At 50.1% G+C, this 21648-nt stretch overlaps 1 protein-coding gene across 1 annotated transcript; it reads right to left on the bottom strand.

The window, feature by feature from the left end:
- Positions 1–3227: 3227 nt before the first annotated feature.
- LOC138735882 (mitochondrial import receptor subunit TOM34-like) lies at positions 3228–21078 on the bottom strand. The gene is made up of 7 exons (XM_069884459.1): positions 19215–21078; positions 14416–14515; positions 12096–12248; positions 11062–11222; positions 8583–8724; positions 7899–8025; positions 3228–4458 (listed from the first exon to the last, which is right to left on the bottom strand). The coding sequence occupies exons 1-7, from the start codon at positions 19354–19356 to the stop codon at positions 4354–4356; spliced, it is 930 nt and encodes a 309-aa protein (XP_069740560.1). The 5' UTR covers positions 19357–21078; the 3' UTR covers positions 3228–4353.
- Positions 21079–21648: the final 570 nt, after the last annotated feature.

Here is a 21648-nt window from a genome sequence, read left to right as displayed (position 1 = left end):
CTTTATACATTTACATATTACTCTAGTTAATTGCTCAATGATTCAAAAATGTATCTTTTTACTTTTATCTAGACTTTAACATTTACAATTCACTTTGTCTTTTTCCTGTTCTTTCTGGAGTTCATTCGTGGGTCCCCTTTATAGTTCATGTAGAAATTTCTACTTTGGGGATTTATAACATCTTCAGGGTCCCTCCGACAACATTGATCCTCAGCATTGCTGGGTATAGCATTGAGTACTTTGTGTTCCATGTACTCAATTGTCTTTTAATGCCATCACATTCTTTGTTTAACTAAGTTTGCAGTTAAAACTTGAAAGAATAGTACTATTCCACCTTCTGACTCGATTGGGCCTTTATTTTCCCTGGCATATCTGGCTGCTGCTTTTAATGTTGTTTCCCAATCTGGTAACTTAAAAGTCTAACAGGACCTGTCATTGTCTTTGATCTCCAGTCTTCTGGGGCTGAGGGTCCAGTGAGCTCTCTACATAAACAGGATCTCCCTGAATCTTCCTGCTCCCAACATTCATGGGATCCATTCCTCAAAGAAGCTCACGGCTGTTCCTTTCAGTCCCTTCTTTTAGTCTGACAACTTGGACATTATTCCTACTGAAACTTTGCATGATTTTTGTCTAGCAGCAGTTGTTTATCCAGTTTCCATTTCTTTGTATTTTCTGCCACAGTCTTTAGTTTATCATGGGTTGTTATTGGGTCATTTTCGACCTGGCACACCCAAGTCATTAGGTTTTTGATTGCCATTGACATCATTATTAATTTTTTCTGCCACCCCTCTCGGTACATTTTCCACTTTGGAGAATTATCCACTCAAAATCTCTATCTTTTCCAGCACTTTTTGAAGATCTTGTATTGCTTTCCCCCACCCTCTGTTGATGATCTCGGTGACTTTTGAGCTTCCTTTTTTTTGGGAGGGGGGGGGTTCCTTACTTTTCTTACCCGTTATTTTTTTGTTTTTAGCACAAAAAATTTGATTTGATGACTTTGTTCTTTTAATCAATCTTTATGGAGAACTCTTCCAACCCATGGCCAATGAATGTTAATGTTGCAAATACTCCAAGGGGCTTCCAAAGTTAGCTCCCATGAAAACCTGATGCAGTCACAAGAGACTGCAGATGCTGAAATTTGGAACAGGCTCTGCCAGAGGAAATCGGCAAGTTGAACAGCAGCAGAGGAAGGAAATGGTTCCGGTTTCTGTCTGGAACCCATCCTTAATGCAGCTCAACCTGTTGAGTTCCTCGAGCAGATTGGGTTTGGCTGTTGTGACAGCTGGCCAAAGTGGTCACACTGGATACAAATAATGGTTAGAGCTTGAAGACTATTCAGCCCCTCAAATCAGTGATGATCCAGCTGGTGCTGCTCCTATGCCATCTTGCTGCAACTCTAGATACTTCAGCAAGCTGCCTCATAAATGCTACGGTGGGACCTACTTCCCCTTGACCCACTGGCAGTGAAGACCTTTATTCTCTGGCCACCCTTTTTGTATCTTTAATCTACCAACTTCATCCTGTCTTTAGCAGGATTGGTTTCTCTCGACCTACTGATTAAGGCCTACACAGAAGAGATGTGGCAAGTTTGTTTCTTTCCCACAGAAGGGGATTCTCAGACAAGAGAGCATTACCTCCGGATGAAAGGGTGCCAATTTAAAACTGATGTGGAAAATTTCTTGGTCAGAAGGCTGAGAGTCTGTGGAACGTGTTCCCACAGGTGACTCTGAAAGTGAGGCTGTTGGGTGTATTTAAGGTGGAAATTGACAGTATTTGATTACAGCCCGTCAAGGTTGACGGGGAGTGGGAGGATGGATCAGCTCATTAGAATAGTGCAGATTCGATGGACCTACTTCCGCACTGATATCCTGTGATGTTTTGTTCTCTCTCCCCACCCCCCAGTACTTGTCATATCTCACCACCCCCACCACCTTTTCAAGATATCCCAGCTTCTGTCAGCTTAAATTCTTTCCTGAAACCATCTCAGTCAATCTCTTCTGCACCCTCTCCAGCTGGGGCATCTATTGGATTTTTGCAGATTGTTTGAAATCTCAGAATATGTTCTAAATGCTGGAAGAACTTGGATCTCACAGCATCCACAGGAGGGAAGTGTATAACTGTTTTGGACCTGAGACTTTCAAGATGTGAGAGAGAGGTGCCTGAATTAAAAGGGTCGGCATTAATGGGATATGGAGAGGAAAGGTGAGAATTGATTGGGTGAGGTGGGGTTGCCTCTGAATGCAGAGCTGGGGGGGGGGGGGGGGGAAGGAGATGGGGAAAATGGGAGTAAAGATGAGTGGGGGTCTAAGGTAAAGAAGTTTGTTAATGCTATCTAATTTGAGAGTACCCAGAATCTTTGGGCATCGAAATGAAGTTGCCCCTAGGTATTTCATCTAAGTGACATTTGCTCTTGGCCCCAAGATAGCCTGAGAGTATCAGAATCCAGTTGGTGGAAGACTGCAGGGCACCTGTTGGTCTTCTTACCAGAACTAAACTGGGCTAATATACTTTTGGATGACTTAATTGGTCAATTCTGTGATCCCAGACTATTTCTCATGCATCTAAATTCCTTAGAATATCTCCATTTTTCATAGTTTGTACAGAAAACTAGCTATTACCTTTTTGGTAAAGGTTCCATTGTTGTGACATAATACATTTAGAATGTAACATATGGAATTACTTAACTTTTGTGTTCTGTAAGGAAGACAGAGTCACCATTTTGTCCAGCATTCTGCACAGAAATGAGGCCCAGCAAGGAACAAATCACAATTCCTGGTTTACAAAACTAGTGCTCTAATCACTGAGCTATCAGGGCCTCTGACAACTAGCTGTGGAAAAAAAACCTGTTCGTGAAGTGCATAAATCTTGCCTGATTGGTTGTGAAGCTGTAGATCAGGTTATTCACATTAGTCACTTCCATAATAATTTTCTTGTGAATGCAGGTTAATCAAAAGGTGACAGGTTTTTAGTAGAGGGAATTCTTGTCTATTATCATTTCCAAGGGGGGAATTGACAAGCTTACTTTCTACCCAAGTATCTGAGCAATTACCATTTTAATGATATCACCTCTCCCAAAGGTGATATCGAAGGTATCCATGGCATCGAAGGTTATGGGGAGATTGAACAGTGAGAAAATGGACTGAATAACTTATTTCTGCTCCTATGTCTTTATGGTCTAAAGTCTGGGTATGATCAATACCTCCACTAAAAGAAGGAAAAGACAGCTCTTGTCATCACCACAGTTTAATACCTGAGTTTGAGATTTACAGTGCAATATATATGGAATACATGATGGAAACCACAGCATTGAGATATTTGGAACCAAGCTTCAAGCTGCAGCAGGCACAAAGTTTATTAATAGTCTGAGGTAAACAATCACCCAGTCAACCTGCTTGGTTCTGTCATCCCACAGCCACACTTCAGTTGCAACTGTACCTTGAGCCCAACAATTGCGCAAAGGGTCTTCCTGATCAGAACACTGGACAAGGAAAATTGTTTCATCCATGCTGGGAGCTGGCTCACTTGGTTAAGAAAATGGACTGGTCTTCAATTCAACAATTAACATCTATAAACCCATAAACCACATGCATTTGACGAATATATTCTCCCATTTGTTTTCTCAGTTGGTGTGGACTGTGTGGAGATGCAGGGTACTTAGAATATTATAGATGGGTCAGAGAATACCCAATTTCTGTCCTAGTCCAATTGTCTGATAACATGAACTGGTTTCACCTAAACCACACCTGAATCACTGGAGGTTCATGCCAATAAATAGTGACCAAAATCCCAGGAATTTCTTCAATGTTTGTAGATGATATGGTTCATTTTCAACACCCCTCTCGGGAATTCTTTATTTGACTCTGTGTCAGTCATTTGGAATGTTTAGGGACCAGACTATTCCTCAAAGCTTAAACGATGCTGAAATGTGTTTTTATATACATGCTGCTATTAAATTCTATGTATTGTTCCTCATTCCTGATGACCAGCACACAAAGCCTCTGGCTGAGGTTACGAAAGGGGTGGGTGAAAGTGCAGCACAGATTAAATGAACAAAGATCACCACTCTCCTAATCCTCCCCTCAGCAAGGATGAATTATTTACAAATGTCCCAACACGGAGGAAGAGGCACAATTCAAGTCAAGCCAACTAAAAGTCTAAGACATTTTAATCTCACTCTCTTTGGTAGCAGACCAGTTTTTTTTTTAAAAGAGAAGTCCCTGAAAAGCAAAGCAAACCAAACATAAACCCAAATATGCACAAGCCTTTTCCAAAATCTGCCCAAGCCTCTCAATCACAGAGGTTCCTGGTTGGGTTCCTCTGTTTGACTCCGACGTGGCCTGCAGTCGTAAGCTTTTATTTGGCGAGTTTCTGGACTTCGTACAGCAAGTGCTGGCCAGCTGAGTTGTTTGGATCTAGTTTCAGCATCTCTCGAAGATCAGTGAGACTGGCCTTGTAGTCCTGCAGAAACAAAAGAAATGCCTAATGCACCATTTGCAACCATTGAGCATAGGGTATTGAATTCAAGATTTGGGACAAGATGTTAGTGAGACAGCACTGGGAACATTGAAAGCTGTTTTGGATACCCAACAGGAAGGGCTCAGGCTTACCCATCATCCTTTACTTCCTATGATCAGTGGTTCTCAACCTTTTTGTTCCACTCACATACCACCTTAAAGTGTTCCCTTAATAACCACAAACACCTTTGGCATCCTGTAGAACAAGAGCTGTGTGGTTAGTAAGGGATTACTTAAGATGGTATGTGAGTGAAAAAAAGGCTGAGTTTCTCCAACACGTATATTCCACTCAACCCAGCGTCTGCACTTTCTTGTTTATCTCTAAAACAGTGGTTCTCAACCTTTTTCCACTCACATACCACTTTAAGCATCCCTGAGCCATTGGTGCTCTATGATTAATAAGGGACTGCTTAAGGTGGTATGTGAGTGCGGGGTAGAAAAAAAGGTTGAGAACCACTGCTCTAGACCTAATTGTTACTGAAATATTTTGCTTGATGAAAATTGTCATTGGCCCTTTTCCTTTGGAGTTATGAAACCACGGACTTAACAAGTCAATTAGATACAATTAAAACAGTGGTTTTCTCCAGGGTAAGGGAATCTAAAACTCGAAGGTATAGATTTAAGGTGAGAGGGGAAAGATTTAAAAGGAACCTGAGGGGTATCTTCCTCCACACTAAGGGTGGTGGGTGTGTGGTACAAGCTGCTGAAGGTAGTGGCAGAGATGAATACAATTATCGATATAAGATCTTTAGGCAGGTACGTGGATCCAGGAAGGTTTAGAGGGACATGGGTCAATTGGGATTAGCTCAGATGGGCAACTTGGGCTAGCAATGGACAAGTTGTGTCAAAGACCTGTGTCCATACTGTACAATGCTGAATCAGTGACTCTCAAACCAACCTTCAATGTGGCTATTCAATCCTACAACAAAAAAAATAAGCCCTGCAACAGGATTCACAGTTGCCATGATACCAAAATTACACAACTTCCAATGGATATGCTCAATTTCTTGTTTTCAGTTGCTGCTAGATACATTCATTCACTTCAAACATTTATTTTTCAAAATAGGGGATGTTCTGGGAAAGGCAACTTTGCATTTTCATCTCCATCGTGTTATACTAAGTTGAGAGTTGGACTTCTATGCAACCGCTATACACTTCCTGGCTACCAACGAAGGGATCTTTACAAATTGAATTTAATGTTTGGATAATCTAAACTGTACTTGACTCGTATCTCCCAAAAGGGACAATTCTGGGTCTTGTGGAAACTCCAGTTTTGTAATTTTTAAAAAAAATGTCCCTCAGGTGTACCCAGAAGGATCTCACCTTCGTACATAACCAGGTGAAGTGGATAATGGCTCCAACCTTTAAACCGCATCTGAAATTTTTTTGCGGTGTGAGGTATAACTAATTCAGGAAATTGTACTACACCAGCATGTATCTAGCATTGATAGTCCCTGTCATGCTGTTTAAACATGATAATCCCCTGGAGAAGATTATTTATAACCTGAGAAGAATGACACGTTCATTGTAGTGTGGCAGCCGTACCCGAGGCACACGGTGCACAGATATGATCTATAGCCCACCTTATGAAAAAAAATTACGATATAAACCACCCTGACAGATAAACAAAGAAGACTGAATTAAGATTGTGGTACAGATGACATGTGTTTTAATTTTTAGTTTTTTTTCCCTTTGCCTTTTACAGTTTATTTAATATCTGGGGAAGGGGGGAAATACTTGTATTATATTTTATATATATGGATATTATATTGTGGGATAAGAACTGGGAAGTGGATACTACTTCAATGCCAAATAGTCCAGCTAAATCACTGATTCTTAAACTTTTTCTTACCATTCACATACTGGACCATTGGTGCTCTTTGGTAAGTAACGGATTACTAAAGGTGGTACGTGAGTAGGGAAAAAAAAGGCTGAAAACCATTAAGCTAAATTAAAATGGGGAATGAAAACAAATGCTGGAAATGTTCAGCAGGTCAGGCAGCATCTGTGGAGAGATGATTTCCAGGCGATAATCTTCTTTACAAGAAAAAAACGAGCAGCTTACGTCAGAATCGGCAGCAGGTTTTTAATTCAGATTTTCTGCATCTGCTGGTTCATTGTTTGAAATACTGAGGGGAAAGTGGACAAACACCAGGGAGAGAAAGGAAGAGATTGAGGGAAGGCCAAATGATCTGTTCTACCCTATACATTCTTTGTAGACAAGTTCAATGTGTAGCAGCAGCAGTTTGGAAAATCTCTTTGGAGCAAAGAAGGATGAGAGGAGACTTAAAAGAAATCTACAGGATTCTGAAAGGCATAGATAAGGTGGACAGCCACCACCTTTTTCCCAGGGCAGGAGTAGCAAACACCAGAGGACACATCAGGGGAAAGTTTTTTTTTATAAACACAGGGAGCATCGCCAGGACTGGTGGTGGAGGCTAGAACAATAGGGGCATTTAAAAGACTCTTAGACAGGCACATGAATAGAGGGTTATGAGATGGAAAATGTTTCGCTTTTTGGGTCAGCATAACATCATGGGCTGACAGGCCAATATTGTGTAACACGAATGTGTTACACTACATTCGTTGAAAGAGAAGCAAGGAACATCTTCAGAGATCTTCACCTGACGAAGGGCCACGGACCCAAAATGTCGAGTTTCTCAGTCTGCAAGCACCGCCCGAGCTGCAGACTGACTGCATGCAGCATTTTGTTTTTATTTAAATTTTTCCAACATCTGTAGTTTCCTATTTTGATTGCCACAGAAAAAGTCAGGGCTTCCGAGGAGCAATTTTTGCTCAGTTGCCAAAGAGCTATAAAATCCAGGTAGCTGATGCACAGCTGGAGAGGTAGGTTACAAGGGCTGCTGTGGGGAGGGTGGGGAGAGGGGGGGGGAGATGTGGTTTTGGGAGGGAATATCAGCTCTTGGACCTGGTGTGGGGAACCTGGGATATAAACCCTTGAATGGTTTCTCATCATGGACAGCACAAAGAACTGATTGCTCTATTTTTTTTTAATTAAATTTTAAATTTAGACATATTGCATAGTAACAGGCCCTTTCGGCCCAGGAGCCCATATCACCCAATTGACCTACAATCTCTGTACATTTTGAAGGATGGGAGGAACCCGAGCCCAGGGAAAATTTATGCACACGGGAGAATGTACAAATTTCTATTTCCAAATAACTTTCGAACTAAATCTGCTGTGAATATTTATTTTACATATATATTTATTGTCTTTCCATTAAGTTTACTACTATAGATTTTTTTTTTAAACATACTGTCTGGGTGCAACAAAAATTTCAGTGCATGTGTACACGATACTATGTATATGACAATAAACTCATCGTTACCATTAAATCCGTTTGCTCATTACACTTTTCTTACCTTCAGCTCTTTCCGAGCTAGTGCACGTCGGTAGAACGCCTTCAGGTTTTTGGGATCCAAAGCCAAGGCAGCCGTACAGTCCTGCACCGCCTCCGGATACCTCTTCAGGTTCAGGTAACACAGCGCCCTGCCGAGGAGACGACACAGACCAGGTAAAGCCAGACCCTCTGGCAGGTGGGATTCCTAACCCAGGATGGGTGACCCCACATCCTGAGAATGAGGGAAGGGGTTTGCCTGATTTCTCTCAGAATTGAGACGTGATTGTGTCCTGGTATCCATAAGACATAGAAGTAGATATGAGCTATTTAGCCAATTGAGCCTACTCTGCCATTTAATTTTAATTTACCCATACAGCATGGCTACAACAGGCCCTTTCAGCCCACCAGCCTGTGCCACCCAATTATACCTGATTGACCTACAACCTTTGGTACGTTTTGAAGGGTTGGATGAAACCGAAGCACCCAGAAAAAACCCAGGCAGATATGGGGAGAACGTACAAACTTCTTACAATTTAATCATGAGCTAATCCATTTTCCCACTCAGCCCTACTACCTGGCCTTCTCCCCATAACCTTTGATGCCCTGGCTAATCAAGGAACTATCAATCTCTGCCTTAAATGCACCCACACGGTCCTCACGGAGCTACAATCCATTCCAGGGGCTTGGACTAATTCTGCTCGGGTACCTGTTGGTGTAGGTGGTACACTCCTTGCGGTTGAGGTCCAGGCTGGCACTGTACTTCTCTACAGCCTTCCTGAACTCTCCCTTCTTCACCAGCACGTTTCCTGCTTCCTTAAAACATTTGGCTTGTTCAAGATTGTTGGGAGCTGACAAAAAGGAATTGATCAAGCTTAGTGTGGTACACGAGGTTCCAGGTTGTTCACTCTGCAGACAATCATCACCTATGGGCAGCCAGAAATACTCCTTATATCATACTAACCTCCCCGCACCATACACGTCGTTTACTGTAGTTACAGCCCAAACTTTCTTACACCCTGTGAACCCTTGCATAACCTCATCTCGCCACGTATGTCATTGTGTACTCTGTTAGCTTGCAACTCTGCCGTGGGCTCACGCATGCACACTCACACCTCACATTGCTGGCATACATGGCTCGATGTTCAGGTCAATGTTCAGGGATAGGCTTTGTCAGGAGCCCAGCTTTGCTGATCTGTGCCTTTCGGGGTTGCTGAGGAGTTTTGACACTCAGCTCCTGCGGTGAGAAACTCCAACCCACTGCTGTTGGGCTCGAGTGGAAGCGTCGCTATGTTCTGACTGCAGCAAGTTTTCCATGGGCTATCTGTAACCTGCTACAAGGGAGCATGCGGGGGTGGTGTGGTTGGTGAAGAGAAAACAGGTACAGAAGTAGAGAAAGGGGACACGATGCTTGAAATTGGAAAATTGCATGGGCATTCCATTGAGTTATAGACTGCCCAAGGGGAAGTTGAGCTGGTGTTCCTCTCATTTATATTGGGCTCCACTCTGGCAGTGTGGAAAAAGGTGTGAGAAAAAGGAGAGTTGGAATGGCAGTAACTGGGAGCTCAGGATGGCAACTGCAGATGGAGTGGAGATGCTCTGTGAAAATCTGAGCTTGGTCCCCTGATGTAATGGAGGCCACATTGGGAACACTGTGTGCAGTGGATGAGGTTGAAGGAGGTGAATCTCTGCCTCATGAAGAATGGCTGTTTCTGTCCCTGGATGGCAGTGAGAGATAAGATTATGCCTGATGTTTATTTTGCTCCAGACAGCCAGATCAATTGTTCATTTTAACCTGACTGATGTGATTTTTGTCATAATATTTGATCAACACAGAATTTGTAGCAGGTTATCCATCTCAGATTTGTAGTTACCAATTCACTAAGCAACATTCAAGATGTCAAATTCCTACATTAGAACTGTGAAGTGCTTCTTAACATCACCCCAAACAGACTGCAACTTGAATTGGTTTAGTGTCATATGTACTCAGAGAGTGAAAACAAGCTTTCTTTTGAGTGCTATCTAGTTGTCAACCCATACTTAAGTAGAGTTATAGAGTCAGAGTATTATAGCAGGCCATTCAGCCCAATTTGTGCATGCTATCCAAACCACCATTTGCAGCATACTCCCTCTAAACATTTCCTATTCCTAGAAGATTGATAGAGTGCAGAGGAGACTTAGGGTGCCATGGTTAGTGCAACACAATTTCAGTTCCAGCAAGTGGGATTCGAGTCCCGCGCTGTCTGTAAGGAGTTTGTATGTTCTCTCCGTGTCTGTATAGGTTTCCTCTGGGCACTCTGGTTTCCTCCCACCCTTCAAAATGTATTGATTTGTTGGTTAACTTGGGTGTAACTGGCTGGCATGGGTTTAAATGACAAATGAGCTTGTACAGTGTGCTATAAATAAAATGTAAATATTTTTTTTAAATTATTTACAAGGATGTTGCCAGGACTTGAAGAACTGAGTTAGCGGGAAAGGCAAAACAGGTCAGGATTTGATTCAATGTACTAAAATGAGAAGAGACTAGATAGAGGTATACAAAATTATGATATAGATAAATGCAAGCAGGGTTTTTTTTACTTAAGTTAGGATAATTTAAAAACTAGAGAACATGGGCTAAGTGTGAAACATTTAAAGGGAACTTCTTCACACAGAGAGTGGTGGGAGGGTGGAATGAACTGCCAGCTGGTGACTGCATACTCAATTTTGACAGTTAAGAAAAATTTGGATAAATACATGACTGGGAAGGCTATAGCAGGTCAGTGGCTGAATAATAGTTCAACACAGTTGAGAAGGGCCCAAGGATCTCTTTCTGTGCCTTAGTGTTTTATGGTCTATTTACATAACTGTCTGAATGTCAGTAGATAGTGCAAAATAAAACTATAATAGAGAACAGTGTTACAATTCAGTTAAAACCATGTGGGGCACTGTTTTACCAATGAAAGGTCTGTCCTATAGTCTGATAATAGCAAAGAAATAACTGCTCATTAACCCTTCCTGCACTGTAGATTTTTAGTGTTTCTACATTGGATTCTTCAATTTACAAATATTCTGGCTACCCAGTCTTAAGAATTCTGATTAAATCATCTCACAATTCCAGGTGCAATTTGAGGCAGTGTGCTTGTAATTGATGCCCTTGGAACCCAGGGATCATCCTGACAAAGCTCCCAGAATGATCTGCTCCTCACCACTATTGTCTCCATTCTGCTGTATGCTGGTCTTCTCTGCCTCCTTCCTTTCAGGAGCACTGGGTGTCCACTTGTGCTGGAGTGCGACAGGTACCGATGGTAGTGGAGGGAGGTTATCACGCCAGCTATTCCCATCTTTCTCCATCAACAGCTTCCTCATTCTGCAAAGGGGGCAGGGGACAAACAAATGCAGAGGATAATGAGACCATGAACAACAAAGTGACCCAGAGCAAAGGAGGGGAAGAAACAGCAATAGGAAACAAGGGAACCAACTCTGACTCCCAGCAACAAAAATACAAATCACTGCACAGGCCATTAGGACTTTATTCCTTGGAGTGTCGAAGAATGAGAGGAGATTTCAATTCGAGTCATGTTTATGGACATCTGATTGTTCAAACTGACAAAACAGCATTCTCCGGTCCTCGGTGCAAAACACACAGTCATACAACCAGACAGAACACACATATAGACAATACATATGCAAGATAAGTATTATATCTATAAAATAAATAAATATTTTTTATGTAATGTTCTATAGTTCAACCCATGGTTTCCCTGCTGACCAAAACTGGATTCCATGTTAACGCCACTTCCAAACTCAGTCCAGAGCCCTGCAGTCAAAGCTCATTCAGGTACATTTGAGGTTCCTATGCTCAGCCTGCCAGTACGACATCACCACTGAGACACTTTCTCAGCAGCTCCTTGACCTTTCACCATGGTTCTCTGTCTTCAGCTTGTCTGAGCCTCTCAGGCTTACAAACCTTAATCAGATCATCCTTCAGTCAATTGCGTCTGAAGGAAAACACTCATAACTCTAATTTGGCAGCCATGGCAACATTCTCAATTACTGAAAGGAACAATGAACCAACTCATACTGGAACCCTCTAATATCACCAACTGCTTCATCCCTTAGACGTTCATCATATGCACCCTTGGAACACATGCGTGCAAACATACATCATCTGCAGCCTTGGAACATGTGCCCTCATGAACACCCATCACCTGCACCCTTGGAACACGTGCCCCTTGCACACCTGTTCATGCCATCCTGGGCTGCCTGAACTCTGCCATCCACCTGTGTAGCAGTCCTGTAATCCACGAATGCTTTCCGGTAGCGCTCCAGGGCCTCGTATGCAGTAGCACGACGAATCAAAGGCTTCAATGCAAATGGAATAAGCTCCAAGGACCTGGCAGTGGAATCACAAGGAAGAAAGTGGTGTTCATTAAAACACAATCAGGTGGAGTTCATTTTACACAAAACTGCTGGAGAAACTCACCAAGACATGCATCATTCTTGATGTTTTCACATGCTCATGTGCATGCAGAATCAGAATTTATTGTCATGAACATGTCACATGTCACGATGTTCTGAGTACCCACACATTAAGAGAGATGTGATTGAGATGATGTAGCCTGCACTCTAAAGCTTGAATAGTAAGGAATTAAGTTGCCTGTGTCTTTTCCTTGGAACCGAGGAGACAGGGAGAATCTTAGAGGTTTATAAAATGATGATGGGCATACATAGAGTTGAGAGTCACAGTATTTTGTCCAGGCAGGTGAGTCTATAACTAGTTCAAGTTTATGGTCATCTGATTATCTACAACCTGCTAAAACAGTGCAGCTCCGGACCATAGTGCACACACACACAGAGTACACACAGACACAGGCATAGATGAAGGGGGTACAACAACATCTGTCAGAAATTTGAACGGGTACATAGATAGGAAATGTTTAGAGGGAAATGGGCCAGACACGGGTAAATGGCATTGTTCTGAAAGGAATCTTGGTCAGCTCAAACGAGATAGACTGAAGGGCCTGCTGCTGCACAGTTTGACTACAACCGATGAAGCAGCTGAGCTATGCAGGGACCTCTGTGAAAATGCCCCTACTTAAATTTTACATCATCCCCAGGCAGACTGACTTATTTTCTGGTTAACGTGTACCTCAATTTTAACATTCATTTTCAAGACTCTCCATTAACTCACTCCGATCTCCTCAGATCTAACTTTCATGTTATTTTTAAATTAATTGTTCCACTCTTGACAGTTTTCCCCAGGATCTGGACACTCAACCTCAAACAGAGCTGCCGCAATACCAGGGAACTCCAGTGGCAACTCGTTTCAATTCCTCACTGGCATGTCTGTCCATGGTCTCATGCACTGCCAGATTGAGACAGCCCACAAATTGGAGGAACAACACCTCATTTTCCGTCTGGGCACCCTCCAACCAGATGACATTAACCGACTTCTCCTGTTCCCATTAGCCCCATCTTTCTCTATGTCTCCTTTCCTTTCCTCTACCTCTGTCTCTCTCTCTCTCTCCCCCCCCCCCCACCCATCCCCCTTTATCTCCTTTCTCCCTGCTCTGCATTCACAGAGCCAACCTCCCACCCCCATCAATTCTTAGCTTTCCTCTTCTATCCATGTCCAATTAACACGTTCTGCCTATTGGTCTGTACTCCTCCCCTGTCCTCTTTTCCCTCTCCACAGTTTCATTCAGGTCCCTGCCTGCTTTTTACTCACACCTTGAAGAAGCTCTCAGACCCGAATCATCAATAATATATCTTTACTTTCTATGGACGCTGCATAACCTGCTGAGTTCCTCCAGCATTTCTGTGTTTTAACTACAATAACAGCGGCTTCAGACTTTCATATCAGGTTCTCCCTTTGTGGCCTTCCCTACATCGGAGAGACTGGGCGCAGACTGGGAGATCACTTCACTGAGCACCTTCGTTCTGTCCACATCAGTGACCGGGATCTCCCAATGGTCAACCGTTTCAGTTCTGCGTCCCGCTTCCATAATCACATATCTATCCATGGCCTCATGTACCATCCCACCAAGACCACCTGAAAATTAGAGGAACAACACCCGATTTTCCATCTGGGCCCTCTCCAGCCAGATGGTATTAACATCAACTTCTCCGGTTTCTGCTAACCTGCTCTCCATTCCCCCTGTCTTCTTTCACCCCTCTTCCCTCTCTATTCAATTAGCCATCCCTCCTCCCCTTGCTTGCTACTGTGCCCTCCCTCCCTTCTCCACCCATCACCTCCTGCCTTTCTGACCATGCTCCTCCCCTTACCTTTTCACTCGGAAACCTACCAACATATTTTAATCTTTGATAAAGGGCTCAAGTCTGAAATATTGGTTATGTATCTTTACCTTTGCTATATAAAGAACATTGTTTGACCTGCTGAGTTTCTCCCAGCATTGTGCTTTTACTTCATCCACGGTGTCTGCACTCATGCTTTACTTTTAACTATGGCCCCTCCTGTTACTAAGACTGACAACACTAACACTTCTAATGGCCCCAACGTGACATTTCTTGTTTTTGAAATAATTAGCTGAGATACGTACGCAGTACAATCTTTTACACAGTCACTGCAATTTCCAATCTTCAGGTAACAGGCAGCTCGGTTGGAATACAGAACACTCAGCTCTGCTGGCAATGATGACCCTAGAAGACAAAAAGAAGACTCACGGACAGGACCACTGGAAACCTGGTACAACCAATAAAATTGAGTGGGGAAAGATGGGGAAAGAACATGGGTGGAGAGTGAGGGGGGAGGGGAGGGGAGGGGTGAAGGGGGCTCTTCCCCCACCCTCCCTCCTCTCCACTACCTCACCCCCTCTCCTCCCCTCATCACACTCCCACCGACCCCACCCCCTTCCCCACCTCCTCCTCGTCCTCTTCTCCATCCACCTTGTCCTCCTATCCTCCCACTCCCATCCCTCACCCCGTCCATCCCTCACCCCGTCCATCCCTCACCCCGTCCATCCCTCACCCCGTCCATCCCTCACCCCGTCCATCCCTCACCCCGTCCATCCCTCACCCCGTCCATCCCTCACCCCGTCCATCCCTCACCCCGTCCATCCCTCACCCCGTCCATCCCTCACCCCGTCCATCCCTCACCCCGTCCATCCCTCACCCCGTCCATCCCTCACCCCGTCCATCCCTCACCCCGTCCATCCCTCACCCCGTCCATCCCTCACCCCGTCCATCCCTCACCCCGTCCATCCCTCACCCCGTCCATCCCTCACCCCGTCCATCCCTCACCCCGTCCATCCCTCACCCCGTCCATCCCTCACCCCGTCCATCCCTCACCCCGTCCATCCCTCACCCCGTCCATCCCTCACCCCGTCCATCCCTCACCCCGTCCATCCCTCACCCCGTCCATCCCTCACCCCGTGCATCCCTCACCCCGTGCATCCCTCACCCCGTCCATCCCTCACCCCGTGCATCCCTCACCCCGTCCATCCCTCACCCCGTCCATCCCTCACCCCGTCCATCCCTCACCCCGTCCATCCCTCACCCCGTCCATCCCTCACCCCGTCCATCCCTCACCCCGTCCATCCCTCACCCCGTCCATCCCTCACCCCGTCCATCCCTCACCCCGTCCATCCCTCACCCCGTCCATCCCTCACCCCGTCCATCCCTCACCCCGTCCATCCCTCACCCCGTCCATCCCTCACCCCGTCCATCCCTCACCCCGTCCATCCCTCACCCCGTCCATCCCTCACCCCGTCCATCCCTCACCCCGTCCATCCCTCACCCCGTCCATCCCTCACCCCGTCCATCCCTCACCCCGTCCATCCCTCACCCCGTCCATCCCTCACCCCGTCCATCCCTCACCCCGTCCATCCCTCACCCCGTCCATCCCTCACCCCGTCCATCCCTCACCCCGTCCATCCCTCACCCCGTCCATCCCTCACCCCGTCCATCCCTCACCCCGTCCATCCCTCACCCCGTCCATCCCTCACCCCGTCCATCCCTCACCCCGTCCATCCCTCACCCCGTCCATCCCTCACCCCGTCCATCCCTCACCCCGTCCATCCCTCACCCCGTCCATCCCTCACCCCGTCCATCCCTCACCCCGTCCATCCCTCACCCCGTCCATCCCTCACCCCGTCCATCCCTCACCCCGTCCATCCCTCCCCTATCTGACCCTCCCTCTCCCAACCTACCCCCTATCCCCCACCCACCCCGTCCCTCCCTCTCTCCCCCTCCCACCCCTCTCCCCCTCCCACGCCCCTCTCCCCCTCCCACCCCCCTCTCCCCCTCCGTGCCCCCCTCCCCCTCCCCCAACCCCCCCGTGCCTCCCTCTCCCCCAACCCCCCCGTGCCTCCCTCTCCTCCAACCCCCCCGTGCCTCCCTCTCCCCCAACCCCCCCCGTGCCTCCCCCTCCCCCCCCTCCGTGCCTCCCCCTCCCCCAACCCCCCCTCCGTGCCTCCCCCTCCCCCAACCCCCCCCTCCGTGCCCCCCCCACCCCCCCTCCGTCCCTCCCTCCGTCCCTCCCTCCCCCCCTCCGTCCCTCCCTCCGTCCCTCCCCCCGTCCGTCCCTCCCTCCCCCCTCCGTCCCTCCCTCCCCCCTCCGTCCCTCCCTCCCCCCTCCGTCCCTCCCTCCCCCCTCCGTCCCTCCCTCCCCCCTCCGTCCCTCCCTCCCCCCTCCGTCCCTCCCTCCCCCCTCCGTCCCTCCCTCCCCCCTCCGTCCCTCCCTCCCCCCTCCGTCCCTCCCTCCCCCCTCCGTCCCTCCCTCCCCCCTCCGTCCCTCCCTCTCCCCCTCCGTCCCTCCCTCTCCCCCTCCGTCCCTCCCTCTCCCCCTCCGTCCCTCCCTCTCCCCCTCCGTCCCTCCCTCTCCCCCTCCGTCCCTCCCTCTCCCCCTCCGTCCCTCCCTCTCCCCCTCCGTCCCTCCCTCTCCCCCTCCGTCCCTCCCTCTCCCCCTCCGTCCCTCCCTCTCCCCCTCCGTCCCTCCCTCTCCCCCTCCGTCCCTCCCTCTCCCCCCCCGTCCCTCCCTCTCCCCCCCCCGTCCCTCCCTCTCCCCCCCCGTCCCTCCCTCTCCCCCCCCGTCCCTCCCTCTCCCCCCCCGTCCCTCCCTCTCCCCCCCCGTCCCTCCCTCTCCCCCCCCGTCCCTCCCTCTCCCCCCCGTCCCTCCCTCTCCCCCCCGTCCCTCCCTCTCCCCCCCGTCCCTCCCTCTCCCCCAACCCCCCCCGTCCCTCCCTCTCCCCCAACCCCCCCCGTCCCTCCCTCTCCCCCAACCCCCCCCGTCCCTCCCTCTCCCCCAACCCCCCCCGTCCCTCCCTCTCCCCCAACCCCCCCGTGCCTCCCTCTCCCCCAACCCCCCCCGTGCCTCCCTCTCCCCCAACCCCCCCCGTGCCTCCCTCTCCCCCAACCCCCCCGTGCCTCCCTCTCCCCCAACCCCCCCCGTGCCTCCCTCTCCCCCAACCCCCCCCGTGCCTCCCTCTCCCCCAACCCCCCCCCGTGCCTCCCTCTCCCCCAACCCCCCCCCCCGTGCCTCCCTCTCACCCAACCCCCCCCCCCGTGCCTCCCTCTCCCCCAACCCCCCCCCCGTGCCTCCCTCTCCCCCAACCCTCCCCGTGCCTCCCTCTCCCCCAACCCCCCCCGTGCCTCCCTCTCCCCCAACCCCCCCCCGTGCCTCCCTCTCCCCCAACCCCCCCCGTGCCTCCCTCTCCCCCAACCCCCCCCCCCCGTGCCTCCCTCTCCCCCAACCCCCCCGTGCCTCCCTCTCCCCCAACCCCTCCCCACCGTGCCTCCCTCTCCCCCAACCCCCCCGTGCCTCCCTCTCCCCCAACCCCCCCCGTGCCTCCCTCTCCCCCAACCCCTCCCCACCGTGCCTCCCTCTCCCCCAACCCCTCCCCACCGTGCCTCCCTCTCCCCCAACCCCTCCCCACCGTGCCTCCCTCTCCCCCAACCCCTCCCCACCGTGCCTCCCTCTCCCCCAACCCCCCCCCGTGCCTCCCTCTCCCCCAACCCCCCCCGTGCCTCCCTCTCCCCCAACCCCCCCCCGTGCCTCCCTCTCCCCCAACCCCCCCGTGCCTCCCTCTCCCCCAACCCCCCCCGTGCCTCCCTCTCCCCCAACCCCCCCCGTGCCTCCCTCTCCCCCAACCCCCCCCGTGCCTCCCTCTCCCCCAACCCCCCCCGTGCCTCCCTCTCCCCCAACCCCCCCCGTGCCTCCCTCTCCCCCAACCCCCCCCGTGCCTCCCTCTCCCCCAACCCCCCCCGTGCCTCCCTCTCCCCCAACCCCCCCCGTGCCTCCCTCTCCCCCAACCCCCCCCCCGTGCCTCCCTCTCCCCCAACCCCCCCGTGCCTCCCTCTCCCCCAACCCCCCCCGTGCCTCCCTCTCCCCCAACCCCTCCCCACCGTGCCTCCCTCTCCCCCAACCCCCCCCGTGCCTCCCTCTCCCCCAACCCCCCCCGTGCCTCCCTCTCCCCCAACCCCTCCCCGTCCCTCCCTCTCCCCCAACCCCCCCCCGTCCCTCCCTCTCCCCCAATCCCTCCCCACCGTGCCTCCCTCTCCCCCAACCCCCCCCCGTGCCTCCCTCTCCCCCAACCCCCCCCCGTGCCTCCCTCTCCCCCAACCCCCCCCGTGCCTCCCTCTCCCCCAACCCCCCCCGTGCCTCCCTCTCCCCCAACCCCCCCCGTGCCTCCCTCTCCCCCAACCCCCCCCGTGCCTCCCTCTCCCCCAACCCCCCCCCGTGCCTCCCTCTCCCCCAACCCCCCCCCGTGCCTCCCTCTCCCCCAACCCCCCCCCGTGCCTCCCTCTCCCCCAACCCCCCCCCGTGCCTCCCTCTCCCCCAACCCCCCCCGTGCCTCCCTCTCCCCCAACCCCCCCCCGTGCCTCCCTCTCCCCCAACCCCCCCCCGTGCCTCCCTCTCCCCCAACCCCCCCCCGTGCCTCCCTCTCCCCCAACCCCCCCCCCCAGTGCCTCCCCCCCCCAACCCCCCCCCCCGTGCCTCCCCCTCCCCCAACCCCCCCCCCGTGCCTCCCCCTCCCCCAACCCCCCCCCCGTGCCTCCCCCTCCCCCAACCCCCCCCCCGTGCCTCCCCCTCCCCCAACCCCCCCCCCCGTGCCTCCCTCTCCCCCAACCCCCCCCCCCCGTGCCTCCCTCTCCCCCAACCCCCCCCCCCGTGCCTCCCTCTCCCCCAACCCCCCCCCCGTGCCTCCCTCTCCCCCAACCCCCCCCCCGTGCCTCCCTCTCCCCCAACCCCCCCCCCCGTGCCTCCCTCTCCCCCAACCCCCCCCCCCCGTGCCTCCCTCTCCCCCAACCCCCCCCCCCCGTGCCTCCCTCTCCCCCAACCCCCCCCCCCCGTGCCTCCCTCTCCCCCAACCCCCCCCCCCCTCCGTCCTTCCCCTTTTACCGGGCTCCTGCAGCCGACCGATGGCCTCGGAGTAGCGGGCGGCCGCCTCTCCATACCGCCCGTGCTGAAACAGCTCGTTGCCCACGCCCTTCAGCCTCGCCATCGCGGCCTGAGGGCCTGAGCCCCGGTTGTGAGCCGCCATCGACACCGGGATGGATGGAAGGTGGGTGGGACCGAGGCCTGGTTGCGGTGAGCCGCCTGCAGCGAGCCGGGCACTGGGGGCGGTCTGGAGTGAAGCGCCGCCCGTTTAACCAACGCGGCGCCAGTGCACTGACACAGTTGCATTCGTGTGGCGCCGGGCTGCTAGCCCCCTGACAGAAGCAACGGGCCAAAGGGCATAGGCTGGTTCACAGTGGGTTATTCTTCACGTTTATTGTCAGAAAAACTCAAGGCTGGAGAAACTCAACAGGTCAAACAGATAGCAAAGATAAAGATACATAACCGACGTTTGGGTCTGAGCGAAATGTAGACAAGTTCGACTTGATGTGGATAAATGTTCTGGACTGGATGGGATGTGGGAGTACTGTTCAAAAGCCAAGTGGATATTTATCTAAAGAGTGTTCAGGGCTATGGAAGGGTAGTGGTGAAGGCTTGTTAGCCACACCTAATTTGCCTGGATAAGAGATTATGAGAACAGAGGAGGGTGATAAGAATAAGTGATGGAATTTTTGGGTATAAAAGACTACAGATCCTGGATGTCTGAAATCGCACAATGAATACTTGGAATAGTCAAGGAGAATTCTTGGAGATAGAGAAAAAATATGTTGTAGATTAATGGCTTTTCATCAGAATTGGCCAGTTTCGAGGCAGCTGTGAAAAATCCCTCAGCTCAATATTCTGCCTGGAGGTCGGTGACTGGTAGAGTGCGGCAAGGATCTGTTCTGGGACCCCTGCTCTTTGTGATGGCCTGGATGAAGGGGCGGAAGGATGGGTCAGTGAGTTTGCAGATGACACAAAGACTGGAGGAGTTGTGGATGGAGCTGAGGGTTGTCAAAGGTTACAAGAGGATATAAACAGGATGTAGAGATGGGCAGAAAAGTGGTGGATGGAGTTCAATCCAGATAAGTGTAAGGTGATGCATTTTGGAAGGACAAACCAGAAGGCTGAGTACAGGGTTAATGGTCAATAACTTAAGAGTGTGGATGAGCAGAGGGACCTTGGGGTTCAAATCCATACATCCGTCAAGGTCATTACACAGGTTTATAGGCTAGCTAAGAAGGCCATTAGGATGCGGACTTAACTCTACAAATCTCTGGTAAGACCACACTTAGAGTATTGAGTTTAGTTCTTGTCACCTCAGTTTAGGAAAGATGTTGAAGCTATGGAGAGGATGCAGAGGAAATTTACCAGGATGTTGCCTGGATTGGAAAACAAGTCTAACAGGAAAGGTTAGCAGAGGTGGGACTTCTCTCTTTGGAACATAGAAGGATGAGAGGAGACTTGATAAGGTCTACAAAATTATGAGAGGCATAGATAGTCAGTGTCTGTTTCCAGGGCAGGAACATCAAACACCAGAGGACATGTGTACAAAGTGAAGGGAGGGAAGTTTAGGGGAGACATCTGGGTGAGTTGTGGGTGCCTGGAATGCCTTGCCAGGGATAGTGCTGGAGGCTAGAACATTAAGGATCATTTAAGAGACTCTTAAGACAGGCGGATGGATGAAAGAAAAATAGAGGGTCACAAAGTAGCGAGGGTTTAATACGTTATAAATAGGTCGGCACAACATCAAGGGCCAAAGAACCTGTACTGTGCTGTAGTGTTCTATGTTCAATCCATACTGAAACTGAAACTAACTTTTCAAACATGATTACAAAACAGTTTCAGTTTATATTTCCTAAAATCTCTAAAGCTCCTTTCACACTTGCAAGTAATCAAATGCCAATCGGCCTTTAAAGTGGCAAGTGTGAAAGCAAAATCAGTTCAAATCGGCATCATGTGACATCATTTCACACCAGGGATTGACGGCCTCGACCCCTAGTACAATCCCCGGCCTCTGCGGATGCCGGCGTTGCAATCAGGCAAGTGTGAAAGAGGTAATTGCATTATGAGATTAAAATGACCCAAATTTTTGCATGAGTGCAGGAAGATTAAAATGAAGGTATAAATTTTGCCATTGGAAAGTCGCAGTGGAGAAGAGGAAATAAATAGCAATAAACAGCGTGGGAAAATTGGTAGCGTTATAGCGCACAACTTATAAAGACCGTTGGAAAAAAAAAGCAATGGCGGACTTGACTTCCCAGAATGCCTTATGGTAGAGAAACCCCTCTATGAATGCACCACGTATGCAGCCGGACATACAGCCCTTTCTCTGCCTCATGGAATTCTGGGAGGGCAGCTCTGCCAACGCTTTTTTCCATATTTTTAAATTGTACGTGATAGTGCTACCAAGTTTCCCATGCTATATAAATTAAACGCTATAACGCTACAAATTTTC

Source organism: Narcine bancroftii, chromosome 6 (assembly GCF_036971445.1).
Source record: "Narcine bancroftii isolate sNarBan1 chromosome 6, sNarBan1.hap1, whole genome shotgun sequence".
NCBI lineage: Eukaryota > Metazoa > Chordata > Chondrichthyes > Torpediniformes > Narcinidae > Narcine > Narcine bancroftii.
Note: the sequence above shows the minus strand (reverse complement) of the source record. Positions and strands in the feature narration are given on the sequence as shown.

Excerpts from the sequence above, each read along its gene's own strand:
- LOC138735882 (XM_069884459.1), bottom strand. The coding sequence starts at position 19,356 with ATGGCGGCTCACAACCGGGGCTCAGGCCCTCAGGCCGCGATGGCGAGG. Across the intron at positions 14,516-19,214 it reads CGGTCGGCTGCAGGAGCCCG|GGTCATCATTGCCAGCAGAG; the intron begins GTAAAAGGGGAA and ends TTTGTCTTCTAG. Across the intron at positions 8,026-8,582 it reads TGTACCACCTACACCAACAG|GGCGCTGTGTTACCTGAACC; the intron begins GTACCCGAGCAG and ends TCTCCTCGGCAG.